This window comes from Sminthopsis crassicaudata, chromosome 2 (genome assembly GCF_048593235.1).
Source record: "Sminthopsis crassicaudata isolate SCR6 chromosome 2, ASM4859323v1, whole genome shotgun sequence".
In the NCBI taxonomy this organism is placed as follows: Eukaryota; Metazoa; Chordata; class Mammalia; order Dasyuromorphia; family Dasyuridae; genus Sminthopsis; species Sminthopsis crassicaudata.
The window spans coordinates 553921175-553949169 of NC_133618.1; the positions used below are offsets into that span (position 1 = coordinate 553921175).

General features: G+C 36.0%; 1 protein-coding gene across 3 annotated transcripts in view; it reads left to right on the top strand.

Moving 5' to 3' along the window:
• Positions 1–27995, top strand: part of LOC141558199 (protein FAM169B-like) — a 100931-nt gene that overhangs the window by 64814 nt on the left and 8122 nt on the right. For all 3 annotated transcript variants that reach the window (XM_074295045.1, XM_074295048.1, XM_074295046.1), the window contains exons 4-7: positions 12350–12435; positions 14419–14593; positions 21226–21408; positions 23899–24027. In XM_074295045.1, the coding sequence (XP_074151146.1) occupies positions 12350–12435; positions 14419–14593; positions 21226–21408; positions 23899–24027 (573 nt within the window). The remainder of the gene's footprint in view (positions 1–12349; positions 12436–14418; positions 14594–21225; positions 21409–23898; positions 24028–27995) is intronic.

A 27995-nucleotide genomic window follows, 5' to 3' on the forward strand; every position in this document is an offset into this window, starting at 1 on the left:
ATCAGTGGGTAAAGAGAAGGTGAGAGTGAGCAGGCACTGAGGCTTGCAGGAACTTGTGAAAAATTCTGCTTTGCAAGAAGGAAAAAAAGGCCTCAGTAACACAATGGAACAGATATAAGTACTGTAAAACAGATGTTTCTTGGCACTATGGTAGAGAGGTACTTAAGTTCATTTGGTATCTGGGAAAGTGTTTTCCTTTAAGGAAGACATCTGTATAGAAATGGTAGCCCGAGTAATTTGATGTGACAGTTGCTATGTCAACTGGCGTATTTTTTCCCTCCCCTTAAATTATTGAATAGCTTAGTAAATGTTGCATAAAAGTCATGCAATTCCTTGGAATGTGTTTATGTGCTATCCTCTGCCAGAAGTTTTCAGTTTTCTTTCCTACGTGTATTTTGCTTTTGGGAAGATCTCATGTCACTTTTGTTCTAGCCCTGGGTTTTTGTTGTTGATTTGTAGCTACATAGTTCTTGAATTTGTCATGGAGTAGAAGCAGGTTTTGTTTGGGGAGAGTCTTAAAAGTTGCTGCAAGGGGCAAATTTATCAATAAAGCAGGGGAGAAAGAGCACATTGGATCTGGATAGTACTGCTTATTTTTGTGTGACACTGGGGAAAGTACAGAATCTTCCTTAGCCTCAGTTTCCTTCTCTGTAAAATGAATGGTTGAACTGAAGCAATTTTTTGAGACTTCTCTTTAGTTCTAAATTCTATGATCCTATTTCTTTTTAAAAAATTAAATCTTTTTATTTTCAAAATATATACATGGGTAATTTTCAATATTTACCCCTACAAAACCCTGTGTTCTAATTTTTTACCTTTCTTTTGCCCACCTCCTCCCCAGTCAGCAAGTGATCCAATATATGTTGAATATGTGCAATTCCTCTGTGTGTTTTTCCACAAATATCATGCTGCTCGAACCAGGATATCATTATACACAGCAACAGCAAGTTTATATGATGATCAATTCTGACAGACGTGGCTCTCTTCATCAATGAGATGATTCAGACCAGTTCCAATGGTCTTATGATGAAGAGAGCCATCTATACCCAGAAACAGGACTGTGGAAACTGAGTGTGGATCACAACACAGCATTTTCACTCTTTCTGTTATTGTTTGCTTGCATATTATTTTGATTCTCTTTTTTTTCTTGTGCAGAATGATAATTATATAAATATGTATACATATACTGGATTTAATATATATTAGACTACTTGCCATTTATAGGAGGGTGTAGGGGAAGGGAGAGCAAATTGGAACACAGGGTTTTGCAAGGGCTAATGTTGAGGAATTATCCATGCATATGTTTTAAAAAATAAAAAGCTTTAAACTGGAAGATGAATGGATGTCCATCAGTTGGAGAATGGTTGGGTAAATTGTGGTATATGAAAGTTATGGAATATTATTGCTCGGTAAGAAATGACCAGCAGGAGGAATACAGAGAGGGTTGGAGAGACTTAAATCAACTGATGCTGAGTGAAATGAGCAGAACCAGAAGATCACTATACACTTCAACAACAATACTGTATGAAGATATGTTCTGATGGAAGTGGAAATCTTCAACATAAAGAAGATCCAACTCACTTCCAGTTGATCAATGATGGACAGAGGTAGATACACCCAGAGAAGAAACACTGGGAGGGGAATGTAAATTGTTAGCACTAATATCTGTCTGCCCAGGTTGCATGTACCTTCGGATTCTAATGTTTATTGTGCAACAAGAAAATGATATTCACACACATGTATTGTACTTAGACTATATTGTAACACATGTAAAATGTATGGTATTGCCTGTCGTCGGGGGGAGGGAATAGAGGGAGGGGGGGTAATTTGGAAAAATGAATACAAGGGATAATATTATAAAATATATATATATATAATAAAAAAAAATAAAAAAATAAAAAAAAAAAATAAAAAGCTTTAATAAAAAAAATCATGCTGCTCCAGAAAAATCAGATCAAAAAGGGAAATAAAATGAGATAGAAAACAAAATGCAAACAAACTACAACAAAAAGAGTGAAAATATAATGTTGTGGTCCACACTCAGTTCCCATAGTCCTCTCTCTGGGTGTAGATGGCTCTCTTCATCACAAGTGTCTGAATCATCTCATTGTGTGATGAGAGCCACATCTATCAGAATTGATCATCATATAATCTTGCTGTTGCCGTTTATAATATGATCCTATTTCTTAAGCATTTGGAATATTCCTAGTGCTATGCTTGAAGCTAAGAATGTTCAGAAGAGGCATAAAAATAGCAAAAAAGATCTTTTAATCTAGTTAGGGCAACAAGTCAAACTCATGAAATAAATAGAAAAAGACAATATGGGGGGAACAGTTGGCATCCTTCCAATTGTGGCCTGCTAAATTGGTGAATCTTGTTTTCTGTGGTGCTGAGGGAGTGGGAAGTAGAATCAACAAAGAGGCAGCCATGTCAGTTTTTCTGAGATGGGGGACCCAATGGTGGATGCTAAGCCTTGCAAATTGTGGTGAAGGGGAATTGCCATAGTGATTGACTCAGGCATTAGTATCAGAGGGATGCAAATAATCTGAAAACATCATTTGTTCTAGCATGTCACAAAGTCTAGTCACTGCTTCTGTACAAAGAGGCAGTGACTAATTTTTTAGTTTTTCTCTTTGTAGGCAGTTAGTCCAAGGAATCAGCTCTGAAGAAATCCTTGAAGAACTGTTCAAAAATTCTTCTGTTTTGTCTTAATATGTTTTTAAAATATCAAGGGTTGGAAAAAATAAGTTTTTGCTCTTTTAAGGAGTCTCACATGAGAGGTAGTTAAAAAAAAAAAAGTTTACCAAGCTGGTTAGGCTAGTTAGATAAAAATGTTTATTGATTCTTTGGGAGAAAAAAGGGGAAAAAAATTCATCATAAGAGGTTGAGATTAGTTTGGACCAAGAAATGAGTGACATGGTTTCCTGAATGAACTTTTTCTGATTGAGGGGGAAAAAAACTAATAAGAGGTATGGATTTTATGCCAAATTTCGTTTTTTGGGGACTTTTTTTTTTTTTAACAGCAATTTAGAAGAGCTTTATTATAGCCAAAACCTAATACAATGGATTAGTGGTACAATGTGGCAGTACAGAGAACTGCAACTGGAATCAGGAAGATGAGTTCAGTTTTGGCCTCAGACACTTAGTAGCTGTGTAACTCTTAGTTTCCTCAGCTGTAAAATGGGAGTAATAATAGCATTTACTTCACAGAATTATTGTGAGGATCAAATGAAGTAATACTTTAAAAGTACTTGGCACAGCATCAGGTGCACATAGTTGGCTCTGTGTAAATGCTTTTTTGGCTCTAGAGTCAGAGGATTTATGTTCACACCTTCCTCTGATGCTGCCAAAATGACCTTAGGCATGTCTTTTAACCCCTGTCTTTCAGCTCCTTCATTATAATTCAATTTTCTTAAATATTTTCTTTTATTTATTACGGACTCAATAATCATCAACAATCACAAACATTACAATATTCAAAGGACAAAAATGAAGATTGTATATAAAAGTGTGAGCTGTTGCATATAGTTTATTTGGGAAAGGATAGTATATTTCACAATGTAGTAAAAAAAAAACAATAAACATCAATAGTTGCAGAAATGGTACCAACACATATTGGTAGATGGAGTTTCTGCATGTGGGACTGGGACTACCTCTACCTCTGTCCTATGGCCTCTCTCTTCTGGTTTGTGAGCGTGGATTCCCGTGTCTTGAAGTACCCAGGTCATACTCACTTCAGTACTGCTTCATCACTGGCTCTACCAAATTTTTCATTTCCTTGGAAACCGTCTTCCCGCTCCAAAGATGCCTTCTCCCTTCTGTGTTCTCTCGGGCACCCAACCCACACCTCCATCTCATGAAGTATCTGGGCCATGCTCACTTCACGCCCAGCTATGTTATTCACATTATATTTCTCTGTGTCCCCCACTTTTGTGAACCTGTACTTTAACCCTTCCTCTTTTCCAGCTCCCTTTTATGTCAGTCAGCCAGTGAGTATTGCCTGATTGCTTATTTTCTTCCTTTAGAATGTAAGCTTTTTGAGGTTATAACTGTCATTTTTGTTTGTTTTTGTATCTCTTGGTAAATATTAGCACATACTCAGTGTTTAAAAAATACTTCATGTATATGTTTTTATATCAGTGAAGTCATGGATTTAGACTAATGGTATCAAACTCAAATAGAAATGAGGGAGGGAGAACATTACACTGAATTTTAGGAACTCTGAGGATCTCTTATGTTGATTTAGAAAACAACAAATTCCTTGAATATTCCTTTTAATAAGATATATATTTCCTTTTAATTTGTCTGAGATCCTGACTGCTGTGTTTTTTACTTTAACTAAAGCATAGTAGATTCTGCTACAGTCCCTTATTTTAACTGTATGTATGCCTTCCTGTTTGAAGATTGTCTTTTGTAAACAACATATTGTTGGATTTTGATTTTAAATCTATTCTTCTATCTGCTTCCATTTTGTGGGTGAGTTCATCCCATTTACATTCAGAGTTATGATTGCTAACTGTGTATTTTCATTCATCCTGTTCTCTATTTATCCTTCTCTTTTTGTCCTATCCTTTTTCCTCTCTTAGTCTATTATCTCTCATAACATCCCTTTTTCCTTAGCTCTTTCCTTTTCTACTTTTTTGTTGGTGAGATGAATTTTTATATTCAACTACATGTGTGTTTGTGTGGAGGTGGGTGGGTGTGTATATAGTTCTCTCTTTGAACCCATTCTGACAAAAATTTACCCTTTCTCTCTATTTCCCCTTTTTTTGTAAAAACTCTACTTTGTGTACTTTTTCATGTGAAATAAATTTTCCCAATCTTCCTCTCCCTTCTCTTTTCTCTCATTGCGTAACTCTTTCTCAGCCATTCTATTTTTTGTGATCATTCCAACATAATAGACTCACATTCATGCTTTTTTTCTATGTAGTTTATTCTAATAGCCCTAATAATGATGAAGTTCTTAGCAACACATATATCATCTACCCATATGTAAGCAGTGTACCTAGAAGTTCCTTATGATTTCTCTTTCATGTTTACCTTTTTATGTTTGTCAAATCTTGTGTTTGAATTTCAGATTTTATATTTAGTTCAGATCTTGAAAGTCTTCTATTTCATTAAATATCCATTTTTTATCCTGTAGGATTATACTCAGTTTTGTTGGATAGGTTATTCTAGGTTGTAAAACTATCACCGTTCTGGAATATCATATTCTAAATCTCCTCTAAGGCAGTGGCTATATAATATATGATCTTTACTGGCACATGGTATTTTGTTTCTTTCTGGATATTTAAAAAATTTTCTCTTTGACTTGAGAGCTCTGGAATTTGGCTGTAATATTCCTGGCAGTTTTCTTTTGGGAATCTCTTTAAGAAGATGATCAGTGAATTCTTTTAATTTATACTTTTGTCTTCTTGTTTTATTATATGTGGGCAGTTTTCCTTTATAATTTCTTGAAATATGATGTCTAGGCTTTTTGATAATGACTTTCAGGCAGTCCAATAATTCTTAAATAATCTCTCCTTGATCTTTTTTTTTAGGTTAATTGTTTTTCAATTAAAAAAAAAAATTTTTTCTGGAGATGAAAATGAAGTGATTAGTATTTAACTCAATAACATATACTTCACAGTAATAGCATCAAATCCTTTAATCCTATTCATAGGTTCACTCAATGGACCTAATTTCCATTCTTTGAATAATCAATATTGTTCCAGTTCTCTAATTTTGATCCAGGTTTTTTACATGCATATTTCAAATTTCTAAATGCTAAGAATCCATGATTTTCCCAATGACCTTCATTCTAATGCTTTCCCTCCTTTGATTATTTTCAACTTGTATACATAGCTTGTTTGGAAAGAATTATTTTCATGTTGTCACCCCTATTAGACGCATTTGAGAACAGGGGTTGTTTTTTGTTTTTCTTTGTATCTAAAGCACAGTGAGTCTCTTTGACCAAGTCCTTCATAGATATATTAATAAAAATGGACACTATGCTACATCACTTCATAATTTTAATATGTATTAGCTACCAGATAGGTAAATATGTCATTTGTGGTGTTTTCCTACAGACTTGCTCTAAGACATTTTTACCAATGGTACTTATTTGTGAAATAGTGGATCCAATTGGAATAGAATATGTGCTGCTGAAGAGAGTTTTTTTTTTTAATATGTAAAGATAGCTAGCTTGTATAACGATTTAAATTATGATTTCAGCTTGTTTCATTGATATAGGTCTTTAACTATCTTAGACTTCTTATTTTCTTCAGTATTATTCCTACCCTTTTAAAATAAATCATTAGTAATACCTTAATGACATTCCATTCATTCCGTATTCAAAAATTCATGTTGTCAGTGCAGATTTGAATGTGTTCAGCTTTCCAAAATACATAACGTAACCATTTTTATTTCTGTTTTATCTTAATTAGGTGATATCCTTTATTGACCACGTACTATTCAAGACATTTCTTTTTCCCTGTTCAAGAGCTGGTCTACTGTGTGATTTATTTTGCCTTTGTTCAATAACATTATATTTTAATTTCATCATTGTGTGTTTACTTAACAATGTATTACTTAACAAAGATCTGGCTTTTTAAGCAAGATAAATCTATTTTGTATCATTAACATGTATGAGTATTGCTGTCTCATACATTTTCTATCCAAAGAAATGATTATATTAGTAAATTGACCTTTTATTGATTCACATTAAATAGAAACATCATCATTATCATTGCTTTATAGGCCTTCTATAAACCACAGTGGATAAAATTAAAAATTAATACATGAAGCATTTTTATAGCACCTTTTCTCCTAGAGGACCCTACCCATTGTGTAATTATTCCCAGAGATTACCTAATGTGCCACTGATAGATTCTTTGTACCCTCTGCCCACCTTTTCTCCCACTTTTTTTGTATCCTCTGCCCATCTTTTCTCCCACTTCTTTGTACCCTCTGCCCACCTTTTCTCCCACTTTTTTGTACCCTCTGCCCACCTTTTCTCCCACTTTTTTTGTACCCTCTGCCCATCTTTTCTCCCACTTCTTTGTACCCTCTGCCCACCTTTTCTCCCACTTTTTTGTACCTTCTGTCCACCTTTTCTCCCATTCTCCCACTGTCCTTGCAGAAGCCATGGAGAGCTGCAGAGGATTGACATACATTTTATATGTCCTGAATTTTTTTTTTTTTAATCACAGATTCTAAGCTAATCACTTCCTCTTAAGATTCCCATTATTTCTACTTCAATAGTTACTTTCTTCCTGCTTTTCAAGCCCAGAAACATAATTTCTCTGGTTGCTATTTTTATTAGAAGAAACTTGAGAATTTATGGTTCATTTTTCTTTTCTTTTCTTTTTTTTTCAAAAAGAGACTGCTTTAGCAAGTATTTGGTAAAGTTCTCTACCATTTTATGATATTATACTACCATGCTGGGCTTTATGAATTCATCCATTTCCTCCTTCTAGTCTGGTAACATATAGTATATTCCTATTATAATGTTGCTTTTGCATCCTTCCATTTAACCTCACCAGAACATGCTTCTCTCCCAGCTTGTGGTTTCCTCTACATGATTATGTCTTCTGTATATACGTCTTCACTGCTCTTTTGTCTAATTGGTTCCTTTTGGATAAGGTATCTCCTGCTGTTGCCATATATCATAGATTACATACCAGGTATCAATGATAGCCTATCACAATGCCAGCACCATGAAGGTGCTTTTAAAAACTTGTTGATTGATCAATAATATGGCAGGCCTCATTGTTACTTTCCTTGCACTGAGATCTCATGTTCACTTTGTTTAAAATGTGTTCTGCATATTTTTAGATATAAACATCTAAGTCAATGGACATGGTTAGTCCTGACCCATTTATTGAGTATTTTTTTTAATGGACCTAGCTGCTAATATTCTTCTTCTAATGCTGTGATTACTTCTGTGGTATATATTTTGGCATTTTTGTGGGTAAGGTAATTAGACAGTTTTCTCCCTTTCATTATGTTTTCAATTTAAGATTCCTTACATTTGAAAGTCCCTAGACATGCACACACACATACACACACATATAGGTATAGAGACACATATGTACATATACATGTATTTACACGAATTATATTTATAGTTATATGCATAAATAATTACATGTGCTTATATGTGTATATAGTTTTATTTATTTGTATACAAAGATAAATATACATGTATGTATATATATGTGTGTATGTGTATGTGTGTGTATATCTGTATATATATATTTTTAAACTAAGCCTCATTATATATACACTTCTCCCTTGGCCACAAACTTGTCACTTATATATAGCTTAAGCCCTGAACTAAAAATCCAAGTTCTATTCTCAGACACCCTCTTCTTAACCAGTTAATTCAACTGACAGCTGAGAAGAAAATTTTGCCTTTGTCCTTGAGGTTTTTAAGTTTTTGCCCAGGACTTCATAATCTCTCGCAGTGCTCTTTGGATTCTTTCTTTTATCCTCACATGAATCACTAGAAGTGAGTAGTGGTTGTCAAGTTTGATGACTTTCTGAAATATCCTGAATAAATGTTCTTGTCAGGTCACTATGAGTAATGAATGCCTGCCTCAGTTCCCCTCTGAGCACAGGGATTCAACAAACCATCATTTATTGTTTCATCCTTGGAAATGACCAGTATTAGAAAGCTTCTCTTCTTTACGCTTATGAGTCCTCTTAGTTAATTAGTCAATCAGTCCACAAGCATTTATTAAACTGCTTTTGTGTGTTTTTCGCACTAGATACTTGGTATACGTACATAAAAATGAAATACTACCTTAATGTACTTAACAACACTTCCTACAGAGGCAAAGGAGATGTCCATCTTTTGAGGAATTGCTAAACAAAGAGTGGTAAATGAATATAATGGAATATTATTGTGCTGGTAAGAAATGATGAATATGAAGAACAGAGAAATATGGGAAAACCTGTAGGAATGGATGCTGAAAGAAGAAGGATTACCAAAAAAAATCTATAATGCAAATGCAAAGAACAGCTAAAAGAACAAGAAACTGAGTGCTATATAATTAAATGACCAAACGGCTCCATTGAAGATATGAGAAAAGTGCATCTCCTTTCCTTTGCAAAGTTGGACTGTGAGTGTGAAGTATTGTATATACAGTCAGATGCAAAATTGTTATATTGATTGATTTTTGATGAATGACTTTTTTTTTTCCTTTTTTAATCATATAAGGGATATCTCTCTGGATTAAGGAAAGAGATGATCAGGAAATGTACAAAAACGTGCAAAAGATATTAATAGAAATACAACTTTAAAAAAAGTATATATGTACAAGAAAACATAGTTATGATAGGAGGAGATAGGGGATAAAATAGCAGCTGGGGAGGATGAAGGAAAGCTCAATAGAGGAGATGGCAATTGAACTGAATTTTGAAGGAAGTTAGGGACTCTAGAAATAGAGGTAAAGAGAGTACATTTGGTGTACAGGGACTAGCTTGGGCAAAGGGAAAGAGTTAGAAGTTGGAATGTCATGGTACATAGTCTGACAGCTGGACCAGTGTTGCTGGAACATATTGAGTACAAAGGGAATTAATGTGTAGTGAGATTGAAAAAGTAGATTGAAGACAGAATGAGAGTGGCTTTTAATACCAAACAAGGTTTTATTGTTTATCACAGAGGCAAGAGGATGTCACTGGACTTTCCTGAGCATGAGAATAACACGATCAAACTTTTGTAGGCATCTAGGTGTCACAGTGAATTAGAGCATTGGCCCAGAAAGACCTGAGTTTAAACCCAGCCTTAGACACTTGCTAGCTGTGTGATCCTGGACAAGAGACTTAAACTCTTTCTGCCTCAGTTTTTTCAAATGTAAAATAGGTTCTATCCTAGGTCCCAGAGTTGTGAGGATCAAATGAGCTTGGTAAAGTACTTTGTAAACCTTAAAGCACCTTATAAAGGCAAGCTACTCTTTTAAGCATGAGAATGATCATGTTTGCAACTTGGTGGAAGATGAATTAGCAAAGAGAGGTTTTTGAGGGAAGGAAAAAACTTTTTCAGTAGTTTAATTGAGAGGAGAGGGGGCCTTAGCAGCAGACAGAAGAAGGGCAGATTTTAGAGATGTTACACAATTTGATTTATCTAATTGCTCAACTAGACCTTTGAGAAAACAGTTCAGGGCAGTTTTAGAAAGTAATTTATTGGAGTCTGAAATAATATGGAAAGGGTTGAGTTTTTGTTTTGGTTGTTATTTTAATCTGCTTTGTATTTTTTTCTGTTATTATTAGCAGTCAATTCCCTTAGAGAATTTGGAAGTGTATGTGTGAGAGGTAAGGGTGAGGGTGGGGAGGGTGCTGTGTGCTTATTCTAATGGCAGCAGGGTGGAAAAGTTGGAAACTCCTACCTCCTTGGACACACCCAGAGCAAAACTCTAGATCAAAGGGACTGGATGGAGCTGGCAAAAGGAGGAAAAGACTATAGAAAATTCCAATTGGTGATGATGACTGAATCTTAAAAAAATGTAGATTTCAGTCCAACCCCTGAAAAATATCTTAAAAGACTCTGATATATATATATATATATATATATATATATATATATATATATATATATATATATATATACACATATATATATATATATATATATTTTTTTTTTTTTTTTTTTAATCTGCTCTCTGATGGTATAGTGATGAAGGTCTTTTGTGGATTGTGAGTTTGTGCTTTCTTGAAAGCAGATTATTAAGATCTCAGGTGCTTAAAGTTCTGTCTTTTGAGCATTTTTTTTTATTCTTTCTCCTCCTTCGACTTTTTTTTTTCTCTCTTCCTCCTTCCTACCTTCCTCTCTTCCTCTCTTTCTCCTTCCTCCTTCTTTCTCCTTCCTCTACTTCCTTCTTCTACTTCTTCTTCTTCTTTTCTTTCTTTCTTTCTTTCTTTCTTTCTTTCTTTCTTTCTTTCTTTCTTTCTTTCTTTCTTTCTTTCTTTCTTTCTGTTTCTCTCCCTCTTTCTTTCTCTCTCTCTGTTTCTCTCTTTCTCTCTCTCTATTTCTCTCTAATTCTTTCTTCCTTTCTCTCTCTCTTTCTCTTTCTCTCTTTCTTTCTTTCTCTCTCTTTCTGTCTTTCTCTCTCTTTCTCTTTCTTTCTCTCTCTTTCTCTTTCTCTCTCTCTTTCTCTTTCTTTCTCTCTCTCTTCCTTCCTTTTTTCTCTCTCTTTCTTTCTTTCTTTTTCTCTTTCTCTTTCTCTCTTTCTCTCTCTCTTTCTCTCTTTCCCTCTTTCTCTCTTTCCCCCTCTCCCCTCTCCCCTCTCCCCTCTCCCCTCTCCCCTTCTCTTCCCTTCCCTTCCCTTCCCCTTCCCTTTCCCTTCCTTTTCCCTTCCCCTTCCCTTCCCCTTCCCTTTCCCTTCCTTTTCCCTTCCCCTTCCCTTTCCCTTCCCTTTCCCTTTCCCTTCCCTTCCCCTTCCCTCCCCCTTCCTCCCCCTTCCCTTCTCCTTCCCTCCCCCTTCCCTCCCCCTTCCTCCCCCTTCCCTTCCCCTTCCTTTCCCCTTCCTTTCCCTGCCATAGAAAATTCCCTACAAGAAAATCCTCCTACCAAGGAAGAGCTTAGCACCTCCTTTGCAATTTGTACTGTAGTCTTAGCAAGTTGTCTTGATTACTTACATACAGTCATTGTTATGGGAGGGGGAAGAAGGGATAGGATAAACATTTATTAAGCATCTGTTTTGTGTCAGAAAGCAGGGTAAATGCTTTGTAAATATGATTATATTGGTCTTCAGGACCCAGGCTTCCTTTACAACATTCCTCACTGCCTCTTAATGATTAGATGGATTGGAAGTCTTCCTCTATCCTCTGAATGGGGGCGAGAGTACTGGATAAAGAATCAGAGGATGAGTGTTCAGATTTCACCCCATCTCCTTGACCTTCACAAGTTATTCCACCCTTCTGGGTCCCATTTTCTTTGTCTGTAAATAAGGAGTTTGAACCAGATGAGGTCAAGAAACCCTTCTTTCTAGTTCTAGGTGCTAAGAATTCACAACTTAACAATAACATATTAGGTACGCATTTTCCAAGACCAGTTGTTCTTAGGACTAATTTATCACTCATTTTTTTCTCATGGGGTACAGCTGGAAGGGACCTTAGACATCCATTCCCTTCATTTTAATAATGTGGAAATCGAGGCACAAAGTGGTTACATGACTTGCCCAGAGTTACAGAGCCAGTAAATGTCTGGACAGGATCTGAATTGAGATCTGTCCTGATTCTGAAGTGTTGTGCTCTATCTACTTGAGCATCTATTTGTTAGTTATCTTTCTAATGGTTCTGCCTCCTCCAAATACCTCTGAAATATCCCTGTGTGTCTTTATGTAATTTGTCTTTGCTTTCTTTTCAGTCTTAGCTGTTTATCTGAACAAATCCTGGTGGTCCATAGAAGAGATCATGAAAACATCTGATTCTTCTAGAGAAGGTCTGATACAGGTGAGAAAGCCTAATGTCAGGTGAACAAGAATTTAACCAAAACACTTTGTTCCCCCTCACTCTTTAAAGCAAGCTACTGTCTTTTGAAGGGATTTAGTAACAAAATGAATGAAATGGATTGCTTTCTACTCATCTGGCTGCTGCTTTTTCACTCTTTAGACATCTGGCTATTTGCATAAGATTGTTTTGTATTTGTGATTTGCATGTTGGGGTTTTTCTGCTTAATTTCCTTCCTGGTTGCTCCTCCCATAGGTCAGAAATAAGCAGATTTCCCATATTGTTATTGTGCAAAATCTTGCTTGCTGACTTTGGTTTTTTTGTCAAAAGAAAAATACATTCCACTCTACTGGAAGGTATCAGAGCAAAGGTTGTTAGAGGGTCATATTGGTCTACAAAGGGAGCCTGAGAGGAAGATAAGAGTAAGAATAATAACAATAGTGGGCTATTACTGTTCAGACCCTTTGGTTCCTAGGGAACTTGGCACAGGTGTCACAATGATAGCACCTCTGAGGGTGGAGAGAGGAGAGAAGGAAGTTAAATGTTGCTCCTTTTGGGTGCAAAATAAGATGTCCCCCTTTCTGATATTGTAGTGCTTTCTTCTATTGGTAGGGGCAAGAGATAGGTGATTTTTTCAAAGTCCATTCCAAGGATGGCACTTGAATAAAATAACCATTTTATTCAGGCTTCTGAGATTATTTTTTTATGGGCCAGTTTTGTTCCGATAGAATAGGTTAGCAAAAAAAAGAAACGAAATAAAACATAGACCCAGTGCTTGTCTGAACTGGTTTTGTTAGAGACAAATAACAAACAGATTTTGCGGGTAGTTACTCTCATTTAAGTAACAAATTAATTTGGGAGTTTGGGATTAACAAACTATTGGTCCTTTTCTTGTTCAAGTTATTGCATCCTTTTAATTTAGATACTCTTTTCTTTACAGGATAGATGTATTTATTTTGAATAGTTGTGCGTATGAGTTGGTTCATGTTCTAAGTGCCCATAGGGAGCTTAAGATTGAAATGAACTCTGTGATGAATCATTTGGTAACATGAATAATCAAGCCTTCCGAAATCTTTTTTCTAAACTTAATGCTATTGAATATTGATTTTTTAAAGTAGTATATACCTATACTTTGGTTCTCTAATTACATATATAGCATAATTTCTTTTTCAGTAACTACATTAAATTAGTTTTATTACCTCATAGGATGTATCTATCAACATCTTTGGAATTTTCAGCCTTGAAATTTACTTTTTCTTATTTTGTTTTTTGTATAGAATTTTGCATATTAAGAAATTCACCCTTAAAATCAGTTATTTGATAAAGTTCTTAATACACAAAACAAACTACAGGAAATTACTGTAAACCTAAAGAATTATTGGGAATCAAGGCCCAAGCTCCCCAGTTCTTGTCTATTAAAGTTCCTACAGCAAAGGAATCTATATAGCAATTAAACTTGGGCTCATGCATTAATGTTTTATCCCAGACATTACTAAACATAAATATAAGATCAAAATTGTTCTCCATCATAGTATAAAGATTTCTGGAGACAGGATCTTAGTGTCTTTAGGGGAAAAAAAAAGAGGAAAGTTTTGGTTTCTTTCAAACTGTTTATAGTGCAGTTTATAATATCTTAAAATAGTTTGCCCTCATCTTCAATGAGGTAATTTCCAGTTTAGTGAAAAATGTGATTTTTTTTTAAAGTTATATATGATACATCTCTACAACCCATAAAGGCTAAGGAAGCTGTTATCTGTTATTATCTTTCACTCCTTAAAGCCATACCATTAAGAAAAGGCCAAGATAATAAATTCCTCTTTAGAAACTATAATTTACCTTTGGGTCTTTGGCCTGAAAAGGAATTGTCTAATGATGGAAAATAGACATGGGCCCAGTGTGTACTGTGATTTAAAATGCAAACATTTTTCATGTCTCATTTTTATTTCTAGTCTCACTTGGTCTTTCCTATTTTTTTTTTCTTTGAAGGTCCAGTCTTTTGGAGAAAGGATTGTACTTTTTATTCTTAACTACGTTATTTTTGGAAAATTGGAGAGAAATTTGGATGATGACATGTTTTTTTTACCTCATTCTTCTACGGAGCATGCAAAAATTCTGTGGAGGAATGGAGCCGCCATTGCTTTTTATACCACCAAGATGAAAGGTGAAATAATTAGTCACATGCTTAAGGTAGCACTGCTGGCTATAATTGGTCCTTGGTAAGAAGGAAAATCATTTTGGGTATTTACCTTGGATGCTGGCATAGGGAAATGTTACTAAACATTCTTTTGTTCAAAAATTGATTTGGAGGAATATTTAACTGAATTATAAGAGAACTTCCTATCAGGAGTATTATCATGTATTCACCAAGGGTGTTTATAATCTTTTTTTTTTTTTTGGGGGGGGGTGTATATAATCTTGATTCCATTTCTTTTTAGTTCCCTTATCACCTGTAGGTAGGATGAAACACTTCATCCCTTTGATTCTCTGCATCTGACTTTTATCTGTTAGCATTCAAGATTGCAGTGAATATTTAAATATTATCTTTCATTATATTTCTTTTCTTTAACATTACCAATTAGCTGTCAGGAGAAAGACTGTTACTAATACCCGACATATGATGCAGAAAAAGCTAGGGGCATGCCAAAATTCATAGACATTACCTCAGAAGAGAGTTAGTTTGTGGCGAGAAGGTTAGGATGTTAGGTTCTGCCTTATTTTAGGGACTATGACCAGCAAAACTGTGGAACATGAGTACTTTTCCAAAAAATTTTGATATATTAATCTTCATTTAAAAATGCTTGCTTTCTCAGTGTAATTGTTTAGATTCTTTGTCAACAAATCTTAGACTCAGTTTTTCCCAAAGTGCACCCTTTCAGATTCTGTAAAGATTTAAATTTCAATAAAAATAAATTTCCTCTGTGTACAACTATGGGTATAATGTTACCTGAATTAAATCTTTCTCTAGGGTAATCTAAAGTCTGATTTTAGTTTTAAACCATGTTCACACTGCATACACATTCCAGTTGCTTAGAATTGTATAAATTTTAGTTTCTCACTGTTTTTGCCCCTTATTCCCCCAATTATACTTTTGGTGTTTTTCCACCCAGGAAGTAATTTTAGTTAATTGTTTGCCAGGATCAACTGGAGAAGCTTGAAATCCTTATCTTTGGTTATCTTTGATCACTCATTTATGTGTTTGTATGTGTGTGTTGGTTACATTGATTTTATGTATCCTTATTATTGGAAGAAGAGAATAAAGGAGAATGCTTAAAAAGGAAGAGAACATGAATGTGTTTCTACTCTCCTGAGCCCCTTATTGACTGTCAAGTTTCATCCACCATGTTGTTGTATTTCACCAGCAGGATCAGTGTGCCATTTGGCTCACTTTGATAATTTTAATAGCAGGTTATCACAGACAAACCACCTCAAAACCATACTAAGCTTCTGTATGTAAGAGAGCCATACCCTAATAAGGCAGAACTTAAATATTTTCATTTTGTCCCACACATTTTGTCTGTTTTTAATGGCACTTCAAATGGCTCTTGATGCCCCTTGGTGTTTGCATATTCTCCTGAAGATGACTTTCTCTGATAAAATAAAAACTTCTAGGGAATAGGAATTCTTTCATTTTTTGTATTTGCATCTCCTCCTTCCCTCAGGGTTTCCTGAAGGGGAAAGAGAATAAGCATTTATATAGCATTTTCTAAGTGCCAGAACGTGCTTTTTACAAATATGCTCTCCTTTGGTCCTAACAACCTTGCTAAGTAGGAGCTATTATTATAATTATTATAGTTGAAGGAACTGAGGCAAACTGAAGTTAACTAACTACTTTGCCTAGGGTTGCATTGCTAGTAAGTATTGGAGGCACATTTGAACTCAGCTCTTCCTGATTCTGAGTCTAGTGCTCCATCCACTGTGTCATCAGCTACCTTTGCCACTGAAGAGGCTGTTTTTAGTGTCTAGGATACATATTCTATGCAATACTACAGTATTTCCAAGTTGAGTGAAATCATAGGATAGAATCACAGAATAGCTCTTGAAAACACCTTAAAAAATCATCTTGTCTGGCCCCATTATTTCCCAGATGAGAAAACCGAGGAGACTAAAGAGAACATTTATATTTCTATAAGGTGACTTTTGTGGATTTTTAAAAGTTTTCTCTTTGTCTGTTTGCCATCATTCTGGCTGAAAAGATTCATTTTATAAAGTAAAAATAATCTATTTGTAACATTCTCAGAACATATTAAATGGATTAATATATATTAACTTCCTTCAGAATTAGAGCAAGAAAGCAAATTCTTCATGGATTGTCTATCCAATTTTTTCTTTTGTTTTGTCTGTGTATCCTGTTTCTCATTTGAAATATTTTTCAAGAATCAAAACAGAGTTGTTTTTATTGAGCTACACTATGATGAAAACATTTTTTCATGCTATATTGTTGTGGCAATTTTTTTTTTCAGAGGCCTTCAGAGAAAATGCTTTATTCTTTGTTTTGTTTAGCTATAACGATTAACTCTATTAAGATCATGTGGCTCAAGGAATAATTTCTCTAAGGAATTCCTAAGAATGACATTTTAAAATAAGTTTTTTAGCATTTTGTGTAGAATACTAATGTGATATAACATTTGTATATTACACATTTATGTATGTACACACAAATGTATATGTATGTGGATTTGCACTCTCTCTTTGTCTCTGTCTCTCTCCTCTTCCCCCATCCCTTCTTTTCTGTGATTTCTTTGGTACTTGAAACTCCTAAGTGAGGTAACTCATCCTACCAATACAGTTTGGTGCCTTCTCTGCAATATATAATGTACTAAAAAATGAAGCTTCTTCATGACAAAAAGACTCATATGAACCATTCTTTTTAAATATGAAAAAGTGATGGGAGAAAATATGACTTTCTAATCTGATAGAGATCCTTTATTTGCTTCTCCGATACTATTATTGGAAAAATAATGAAAAATATATTCCCTGTGTTTTTCTTTCTGTTTATAAGGTTGAAAGAGAATATTTATTTAGAATGAATAATGGTAGAAATTAGTAGCATTAAGATGAATTAAACAAGATAAAATTTTCACCAACCCATCTTCACTGTTACCCCTCCCAGTTCCCACCCTCTCAACTCAGAGAAACATTTAGTTTGACTTTAGGAGGAGGTTATAGTTCAAAAATCTGGTATAATTACTGTGTTTTTTTTTTTTCCCCCCAAAGCCATGGAGCCATCCCTTGAGTTTTGTTTTGATAGTAAGTCAAATTGAGAGTTGCCACTTGATAGAAAGGAGGTATAAGCACTGGATTTATTGAAATAATTCACTGATATAGTTAGGCCTCATTAAACTGGGTTTCATTGATTCAGAACAATTTATTCTAGGTCAGGCAAATGTTTACCTTTTTATCTGGCTTGTGTATAGATTGATAAGAGAACAAATTGCATTTCAAGGGCCATATTTAACCTACTTAAATGAACAGTGTCTTTGTAAAGATACTTCTTTATGAAATGTTTTCACGAAATAGATACCATTCAATATAATAAGGTATACCGAGTCATGACTATTTAGTCATGATGGCATAATCAATAAGAGTCAGTGAGACCTGGATTCTGATTTTGCCTCTCAAACTAATATTTTCAGACTGTTTGACCACAGACAAGTGATTTAATCCTTTTGTGCTTAAGACAGCTCTGTCTCTATAGTCTATGCCTGTGGAGATGCAGAGAGACAAACAATGACAACAAATAACAGAGATAGTTGGATAAAGAGGGAGAGTCATGAAGATCTGGGTTACTAAAGGGCAAGTCCATAACTCCAAATGCCCCTAAGTAGCTAAAGAAATTAAGATCATACAATGCTAAAAAAAAAAAACCTTATTTTAAGATATTATTAATTATTAGGAGTTCCTTTAAAGAAGTTATTCCTTGAGCCATGTGATCTTAATATATTATAGAAGAAGCACCAGCTTGGTTTGATAGTTACCTCATCCAGAAATATTTTACATTGAAGAATAATCTAATCTCTATGGATAAATATATAGGTTTGTATAATGTCAAAGAAACCATAGGTCTTATCCATATATGTATACACATATACATGTAATATGTAATACGTCTACACATATACATACATTATGTGTGTGTGTTTTGATTACATAGTATTTGATGGTTGAGAAATTTGTACATTGATTTCTCATGGATCTGTTAATAGGATTTCTCACTTTCCTCCCTAGTTGGATCCTCTTCCCCCCAAAAAAAAATTTAGGTAAAGTTGATCTTTAGGACTCTTCAAATAACATTATAGTGTTAGTTCTTCATCTTTATCTTTCTTGGCCCCCAGGCATCCAGTACCTTCTATCTAGCACCAAGGGGGCACCTTGCAACTTCTCTTGACTCTTTTCCCTTCGAAAATTGTGTTTCTTTTTCTTTAGCATCCTGATTGTTAAGATCAGTTAGATAAATTATAGTTGGCTTTGGCTGAATATACAATTCCTCACAGATAGCAACCTCATTTGAATATCTGAACTGTTTATAATTCGAAGAAGCAAATAAGGTGAGAATTTTAGGAGCCTCAGCAGGACTGTTGAAAAGGGAGTTTTTTTTGAAGATCTGAGGATATTCTATCTCCCAGTCTGTGGATAAGGCCTGAACTTAGCTCTTTCTTGCTACTGACATGACTGTGTCACACAAGGGGTTTCTGTGGTCATCTCTGGAATGTTTGAGGTTCTTGGAGACTGCAGGGTAGCAAAGTGGATAGAGTACTGGAGTCAGGAGGACCTGCATGATTCTTAAGGCACTGAATCTCTCATCTATAAAAGGAAGATATAATAGGATCTATCTCAGGATTGTTGTGAGTATCAAATGAGATAACTAGTTCTTTGCAAATCTCAAAGTACCCTTATTCTAGCCAGGGTTGTTGGTATTATTATTACCACATATGTAGACTGTCTACATCCTTTGTTTCCTGTTCCTTTAGCCCTGTTCCTTAGCAAAGTAATACACATCACATCATATCCATCATTAATCAGCAAGTAGATTATTCTTGTACTGACATTTCTGTTTTCAACTCTATGGTTCATGTATTTAACTCAGCCCTTTTCTTCTACTTAGGGAGTGCTAGGAACAAAAGTACATCCTGTTAACCTGAACAAAGTAAAAAATTGTGCTCTCTTTGCTCTTTCTATTCCTCAGGCTAATTGTACATTTTTGATGTACTTATAAACACAAGATTATAATTTCTCTTTGATGGATCTTTGTTCTTATCTTTTGGAGGGAATGTGATGAGGGTTCTGAATGAATGAATGAAGTGCTAAGGCCATCAGTTACCATGAAATTTAGAATAGAAATGTCATTATATCTGTTAATTTGCTGCCCTTTGGTGACCATCAGTCATCTCACAGTCCAGAAATTGACATCTGCCATCATTGAATACTATCTCCTCCTAATCTTGTTCTTTTCCAAATCCTTTTCCATTAAAAACAAACAGACAAACAAACAAACTATAATTTATGATTATGACATTGAGAGGAAGTGGGACCTCTTAAAAAAAGGCATTAGATTAAGGATCTAGAGGTCTGGATTCTAATTTGGTTCTTCCACTAGCTTTGTGACTATAATGAAATCACCTAACTTCTCTGGGTTTATTATCTCATCTGATAAATGGAAGGAGTTAGATGAAAAGATCTTTAGGTTCTTTTCAATCAATCAAAAAAATCAACTAATTAATAAATATTTACTGAGTGCCTACTGCTGCCAGGAATTATGTATGCCAAGCTCTAACATTTTTTGAATCTATGCTGTGAATCATGTGGAAATCTGCTTATTATCATCACTCTTTGAGATTTTCACCTCAGAATACATAGTTTCAGAATTTAAAATCTGATTCTTCATACTAGCCTACAGTATATGCCTATGTTCTACTAGATATTGGTCACCAGTCTTAAGTACTTGCTATTGAGGCACTCTGAATCTCAGTTTATCCTTCAGTAAAAGAGGCAGTAGATAAACTGGATAGCTCAGTGGATAGAGCACTGGCTCTAGAGTAGGAAGATCTGAGTTCAGCTATGGCCTCAAGACACTTACTAGCTGTATGCCCGTGGGGAAGGAAATGGCAAACCACTGCAGTATTCTTCCAAGAAAACCCCATGGAAAGTTTGGTTCATGGAATCCTGAAGAGTTGAACAACAAAAAAGGAACCAGTGTGGCCTAGTAGGCGATTACATTTTTGTTTTTGTATTTTTCCTACTGTGTAGAAGGTGCTAAAAAAATTTCTTGATTAAATGATTGTTGGGCTTGGAGTCAAAAAGACCTTAATTCAAATCCTCCCTGTGATACTTAGTACTTACATGACTCAGAATCTTTCTTCTAAGTCATTACTTATTTTCTAAGTCATAGAGGGTATTGAGCATTAATAAAAGGGGTTCTCACATTGGAAGTTCCCTACTGGAATGAAGCCCTTGACTCTTTTGTGTATTCTTTTGTATAAACCCATGCTGTAGTGACAGATGTGTATTTCAGCAATTCAGCAGCAACTTATGGTTCTGCTAAAACATTGCTGGAGAACTTGGTTCACATGTTGGTTGGAAAAGATCTCTTGTTTTCATCTTGAGCAGTTTAGTTTGTGAATCTAATACAAATTGCTGGTGGCTTTCCAGTGAACTGAGTACTCCCTTGGAGCTTTGAATGGCTGTGTAGGGTTATTGCTAGGTCAGTATTGCACGGGATCCAGTCTAGCCCAGCCGGACCTTGGTACCCACTCAACACCTGTGAGAGATTTAGCACTGTTTACTTTCTCCTTCTAGGTAGCCTATGTGGCAAGAGTTCCGGCGAGTGCTACATGCTCCCGGTGATGGACACTGCATTTGTCAGGAGAGAACACCGAAGAGAAGGTCTTGGGATGAAAATGCTGCTTGACTTTTGTCAGACTTTTGAGAATGAAGATGCCTTAGGCCTCAGCTGCCCTATTTCTACAGCTATGTACCAAGGTAAAGCACAGGATGCAGAAACATTTGGGTAAGGGGTCATGAATCATTGATGTGGGCTTCATCTGTCAGGGCAATCCCAGTGGCCCCCCCACTACTCATTAGTTTAGTAAACAGATTCAGAGGCCCCTCAGCGATAGTCCCTGTATTCCATCATCAGGTTTTCTACCAGCTCTCCCAAGGAATCAAGGCTACCTGCTCTGGATAGGTGAACGCTTAAATTTTCTTTTGTCCTTAATTATCTCTACTGTTCCTTTCAAATATCATTTGATTAAAAGAGGCAACTCCTTTTAAAACTGAAAAATCATAAAGAATAATTACCCCCACCAACAAAAATAAATTGTTACCCCCCCCCCAAAAAAAGTGAAACCATTGTTGCCCCTGCTATAGCATCTTGGTACTGCTGCTTTTTAGGGAACTTCTCAGAACTTCTTTGATCTCTCATTTGTGCTTACAGTTCATTAACTTGCCCTTTCAACTAGAAACCACTGGAGAATAGCTGCTTTAGCTTAAGAAAAGATAATAAGCAACAACAGAAAAGAGAGAGTACTTAGTATGCTGAGTATATGAGCCCCAGTATGCTGTGTGGACCTCTGCCTCTTAGCTTGGTAACTCTTAACCTTGACAAGTGGATAGCTATGTTTGGGAAGGAGGATGGAAAGTTCTCATTGGTGGCTTTTGGGCTTTTTTTTTTCTTCATTTCTCCAACCTGAAAAATTAAGACAAGACTTGAAATTGACCCACCTGTCGTTTCTAGGGTTCCATGTTAAAACTGAAATTGCGGTATGTAAGGCATTGGATTTGGAGCTGGTGAGATCCAGGCTGGTGTCTTGCCTTGGATGCTTACTGCTCTGTGATCCCTGGCAAATAGATTGCCTCTGGGTCTCAGTTTCCCCATATGTAAAACGAGGAGGTTGGATTCCATGATCTCTTCCCTCCCTAAATCTGTAATTCTGGGGTCCCATGCCTTCAAAACAATAGGAAAAATGGCAGTAAGGAAGGAAAAATGAGACAATAAAGACCTGTCATTAATTTGAAGTCCTCGGGGAAAGATTCTGGAGGTAACACAAGGATTCATATTTTTTCCCAAGTGATTTTATTTATTTCTTTGTGTTTTTTGACTCTCAGGCTATTATTAAACTCCATGAATTCCTTGAATTGCTTCAAATATAGCTCCAGGCTCTGCAGTGCAGAGCTCACTTTATGGCATCAGTGTGTGCCAGAAACCAGGAGACCACTGCTAACTTTCTCCCTGAGGACTCTCTCCTCATTCTCATTCCATTCTGACATCATTATTTGAGTAGGCCTGGCCACTCATTCCTCTCACACTTCCTGAAGTTCATTCTTTCAATAAAGCAAAATAACTACTAAGAACATTCTTCGTCTTCCTCTAAGGGAATGAAAGGCTGAATAATGGAAAGAGAGCTTGAGAGCTTGGCCAGAGCTCACTGTTAGAAAGCCCTGTGGGTACGGTAGGGTCCCACCCATTCTCGAGGTTGCTGCTGTACCTTGGGGTGAGAGGGTAGAGAACCTGAATGACATTTTATTCCGAGTTGTTCGGTGCTAATTTTGTTTTCTTCCTGATTGGAGACTTGGCTTGTTGTAGCCATTCTGAGGAAAGTCTCTAGGGACTTGAAATGTTTTTCTCAAGCATTTAATATTCTAGTGTGTGGTGAACAGGAAGAGTATGGAAGAACAGTCTACACTGTACTTGAACGACTGTGAGCATTCACTAAATTTAATCATCCTATCAGTCAGTGAAGCAAAAACTGTCTTCTGCACTGACCTGGGGCCTTCATGGAATACCTTTTAACTAAATGGCACCGTCTTCTTCCCTTTTCCTAAAAACCTACAGTCTAGTTAGAGCTTTGTAACAAACACGCACTGAAGAGACTTGAGTATGAATCAGACAACTTGCAGATGTTAGGACTGTGCAGTGGGAAACTGAATAAAACAGACTAGAAAGCAGTCTCATGAGCCACTGTGGGGTTTTGGGGTAAGGGAACATGATGAAAATGGGATTTGGAGGAGATAATTGTGGCAGATGAATATAGTATGGTTTGGAGGAGGAAACAGACTCCAGGCTGGTGGTCAGCGAGAAGGCTGCTGCAGCAGAACATAGACCTAAATTTAGATGATAAAAATAGAGATTCAACCTGGGATTTCATTGATAGAGGGAACTGTCTAGTGAGACAACTTTCTCTAGCAATACAGGTAGCTAAAGCTAACATCTCCACAAGTTGCCTAGAACATTAGGAGGTTAAGTAACTTCTCAGGGCCACATAATTAAGTATATGTCAAAGGTTTAACTAACTCCTATTGGTATGCACCTGAAATTAAGATAACATGCGAAATGAGGTAATGTGTGGAATTAAGGTAGCCACAGAAATACTGTTGGAATAAAAATGACCCAATTTTTTTGAAGTGTTTTATTCATTTTTATTTATTTTATATTATCTTACTAATTTTTTCCCTCTTGGATTTCCTTTTCAGTTTGCCGAAAGTTCTTACTGGCCTATCCGGAGGAGCAGGATCGACTGTGGGAGGTGGAGGCTCCAGGAGACTGGGGCCAGAGGGTGAACATTTGGCTAAAGATTCAACTTGAACCAAGACTTTCCTATAGTAAGTAAAATGGAAAAGTATACATTTTGGTTTTATAGTTCTGAGAGTGAAGATAAAAATTTAATTAATATAGAATAGTCAGATCATACCATTGGCATTTACTATCTTTGTGACTATGGGCAAGTCACTTCACCAATGAAACCTTGAACCTCTGACCTCAGAGGTCAGTTCTGGCTCTACACACCTCCTTTTATTATGTTCAGTGCATGAAATAATTAAGAAAGCATGGATTACTTGCCCTAGAATAGACAACTTTTTTTTTAAATAATGCTTTTTTATTTTCAAAAGATAAGCAAGGATAATTTGCCAACATTGACCCTTGCATAGCTTTGTGTTTCAGATTTTCTCCTCCTTCCCCCCCTCCCCTAGACAGTAAGCAATACAATATATGTTAAACATATTAAAATATATGTTAAATCCAATATGTATAAACATATTTATACAGTTCTCTTGCTGCATAAGAGAAATCAGATCAAAAAGAGAAAATGAATAAGAAAACAATACAAGTGAACAGCAGCAAAAAAGAGTGAGAATGTTATATTGTAATCCACACTTAGCTCCCACAGTCCTCTCTCCGGGTGCAGATGGCTTGCTTCATCACAAGATCATTGGAACTGGCCTGAATCACCTCATTGTTGAGAAGAGCCACATTCATCAGAATTGATCATCATATAATATTAGTATTGTCAGATACAATGATCTCCTGGTTCTGCTCATTTCACTCAGCATCAGTTCATGTTAAGTCTCTCCAGGCCTTTCTGAAATCATCCTTTTGGTCATTTCTTACAGAACAATAATATTCCATAACATTCATATACCACAACTTATTCAGCCATTCTCCAGCTGATGGACATCTGATGCAGTTAGTGGTAGTGCAGAGAGCTGAGGTGTGACAATCCTCTTCTGGCTGGCGCAGGTTTAACGTGAAAGAATTCACAACACCGAAAAGTTTGACTGGCAAAAGGAAGTTTTATTGGCACTGCAGAAGTCAGCTTTGCTAGGAGACTGACTTCCTCAATGTCCAGGTTCTGGCAGAGAAGTAAACAGAGGTGTTAACACTGAGAAGAGAATGTCTTCACAGTGGGCAGGGGTCCTGACAGGCAGCTATGCCAAGGAGAGAGAGACAGGTTCCTTGTCCTGCTTTGGGCCTCTGCAAAGAAATGAGTTTAAAATTGCCCTTTAATAGGAAATCTGATTCTGAAGTTTCAATAGAATGAAATTACTGCCCCCAAGCCTAGATTTCCAGTAGAATGAGACTACTTAAATTCAAGTTAAGTAGGAGTGGTCCTGGGCTAATTTTCAGCTCAATAGAGGGCGCAGCTAGTTCCGCAGGATAACCAAATGGAGGCACTTTATCTTGATTCCCTGAGGCAGGCCTCTCCCAGAGGAGAGTTTCTCAGAGTTCACCCCCATGGCTTCCTCACCATAGTTAGAAAACAGTTTCAGGGTCCCTCCCATCACTTCCACTCAGTTTCCAGTTTCTGGCCACTACAAAAGGGCTGTCACAAACATTTTTGCACATGTGGGTCCCTTTCCTTTTTAAAAAATCTCTTTGGGATATAAGCCCAGTAGTAGCACTGCTGGTCAAAGGGTATGCACAGTTTGATAACTTTTTGAGTCTAGTTCCAAATTGCTCTCCAGAATGGCTGGATGTATTCACAATTCCAACAACAATGTATCTGTGTCCCTGTTTTTGCACATCCCCTCCAGCATTCATTATTATCTTTTCCTGTCATTTTAGCCAACCTAACAGATGTGTAGTGGGGGATTAGATAACTCTTGATATGGAGTAAGCAACTTTATATAACCCTTTGCTTCTGACCAGCCAATTGAAAAGGGAATAAATTTGTACTAGACTGAAGGAAGAATCTCCTATTTGGAAATATTCTTCTCTTCCCTTCCAAATTACTTGAGTTAACTAGCTTTCCTTTTAAATAAGAAATACTCCTTTGAAGTGTTAAACCTACACTTTAGTTTGTTTCTTGTATTAGGGGTGGGACCTAATTGCCTAGAGGGAAAGGAGAGGCCTTGGCTTGGCGGCTTTCCTCCCCTTTATTCCAGTACTTCCTTTGATTAGAGGAGGGCCTTACAGCTACAAAGAGTCCACCAGTGTTTGTGTTCCCGTTTCCCCAGGGATGTCTTAAATGGTGTTCCCATAAGATGATTCTAGTGTCTTCATTAAGATCCAAGAACAAAGATGGATAGAGATTTATCACTGGAAGGGGGTTTCTCTATGAATGGGGGAAGGGGAATGAAACACAAACTAGTAGTTGTGAGTTGCCCCTTTGCAACACATTCTTTATAAGCCTGAGTCCACTTTCTCTGCAGAGAGTGTGGGAGAGTGTTACTGATGTTTTGTACCAAATGTTCCCATTCTACTGCCTTCATAAATACCCCTTAATAAAAACTGCTTTAAAAAAAAAAATTCCAAAATTGTATTGCTTGTCTGTTTCTCTGAACTTTATTCTGTTCCATTCTGTATAATATTTTAAAAATGTTTTCAATTAAAAATGTTTTAAATCATTATTGATTAGAGAAATGCAAATTAAGACAATTCTGAGATATCACTACACACCTCTCAGAGTGCCTAAGATGGACAGGAAAAGATAATGACCAATGTTGGAGGGGATGTTGGAAAATTGTGTCACATACATTGTTGGTAGATACTACGATTCTGAAGAGCAATTTGGAATTATGCCCAAAGGGCTTTCAAACTGTTGCATACTCTTTGATCTAGCAGAGTTTCTACCGGGCCTGTATCTCAAAGAGATCATAAAAAAGAGAAAAGTACCCACATGTGCAAAAATGTCTGTAGCAGTCCTCTTTGTAGTGGCCAGAAACTGGAAACTGAGTGGATGCTCATCAATTGGAAAATGGCTGAATAAGTTATGGTATAAGGATGTTATGGAATATTATCATTCTATAAGAAACAATCAGGATGATGATTTTAGAGAGACCTGGAGAAACTTACATAAACTGATGCTAACCAGGAAATCATTATTCACAGCAGTAGCAAGAATATATGATGATCAATTTTGATGGACGTGGCTCTTTTTCAGTAGTAAGGTGATTCAGGTCACAATGGTCTTGTGATAGAGACAGACATCTACACCCAGGAAGAGGGCTGTGGGGACAGAGTGGATCACAACATAGTATTTTTGCTTTTTTTTGGTTATTGTTTGCTTGCAATTTGTTTTCTTTCTCATTTTCCCCCTTTTTTAAATCTGATTTTTCTTGTGCAGCATGATGATTGTGGAAATATGTATAGAAAAATTGCACATGTTTAATATATTGGATTACTTGCCATCTAGGGGAGGGAGTGAGGGGAAAGGAAGGAAAAAATTGGAACACAAGGTTTTGCAAAAGTGAATGTTGAAAATTATCTATGATATGTTTTGAAAATAAAAAGCTTTAATTTTAAAAAATTAACCAAAAAAAGGAAAAAAGAAAGCTTGAAAGTTTTCAAAGAAAAGATTGAGAGATGGAAGCATTAAAAATGTTTTCATTGATGCTCTAATCATTTTTATTTCACTTTCATTACCTTCTTTCTAATTTTCATCCCATAAAAAAACCACCTTCCTTATAACCAAGTCATTAGCTTCATTCTTTATATCTATTCAGTCACTTCTTTATCAGTCTTAAAAACTACTTAAAGCTGGTTGACTAAACTGATTTTTTTTTTTTTTTTTTTTAGGCTGTTGAAGTTAAATGACTTGCTTATAATCACACAACTACATACATATCTGAGGCTAGATTTGACTTCAGCTCCTTCTGTGGCTAGTACTTGTAGCTACTATACCACCTAGATTACTCCCATCTATATTGATTTTTTAACTGATATTCTTTTTTTTATTAATTTTATAATTATAACATTTTTTGACAGTACATATGCATAGGTAATTTTTTACAACATTATCCCTTGTACTCCCTTCTGTTCCGAATTTTCCCCTCCTTCCCTCCACCCTCTC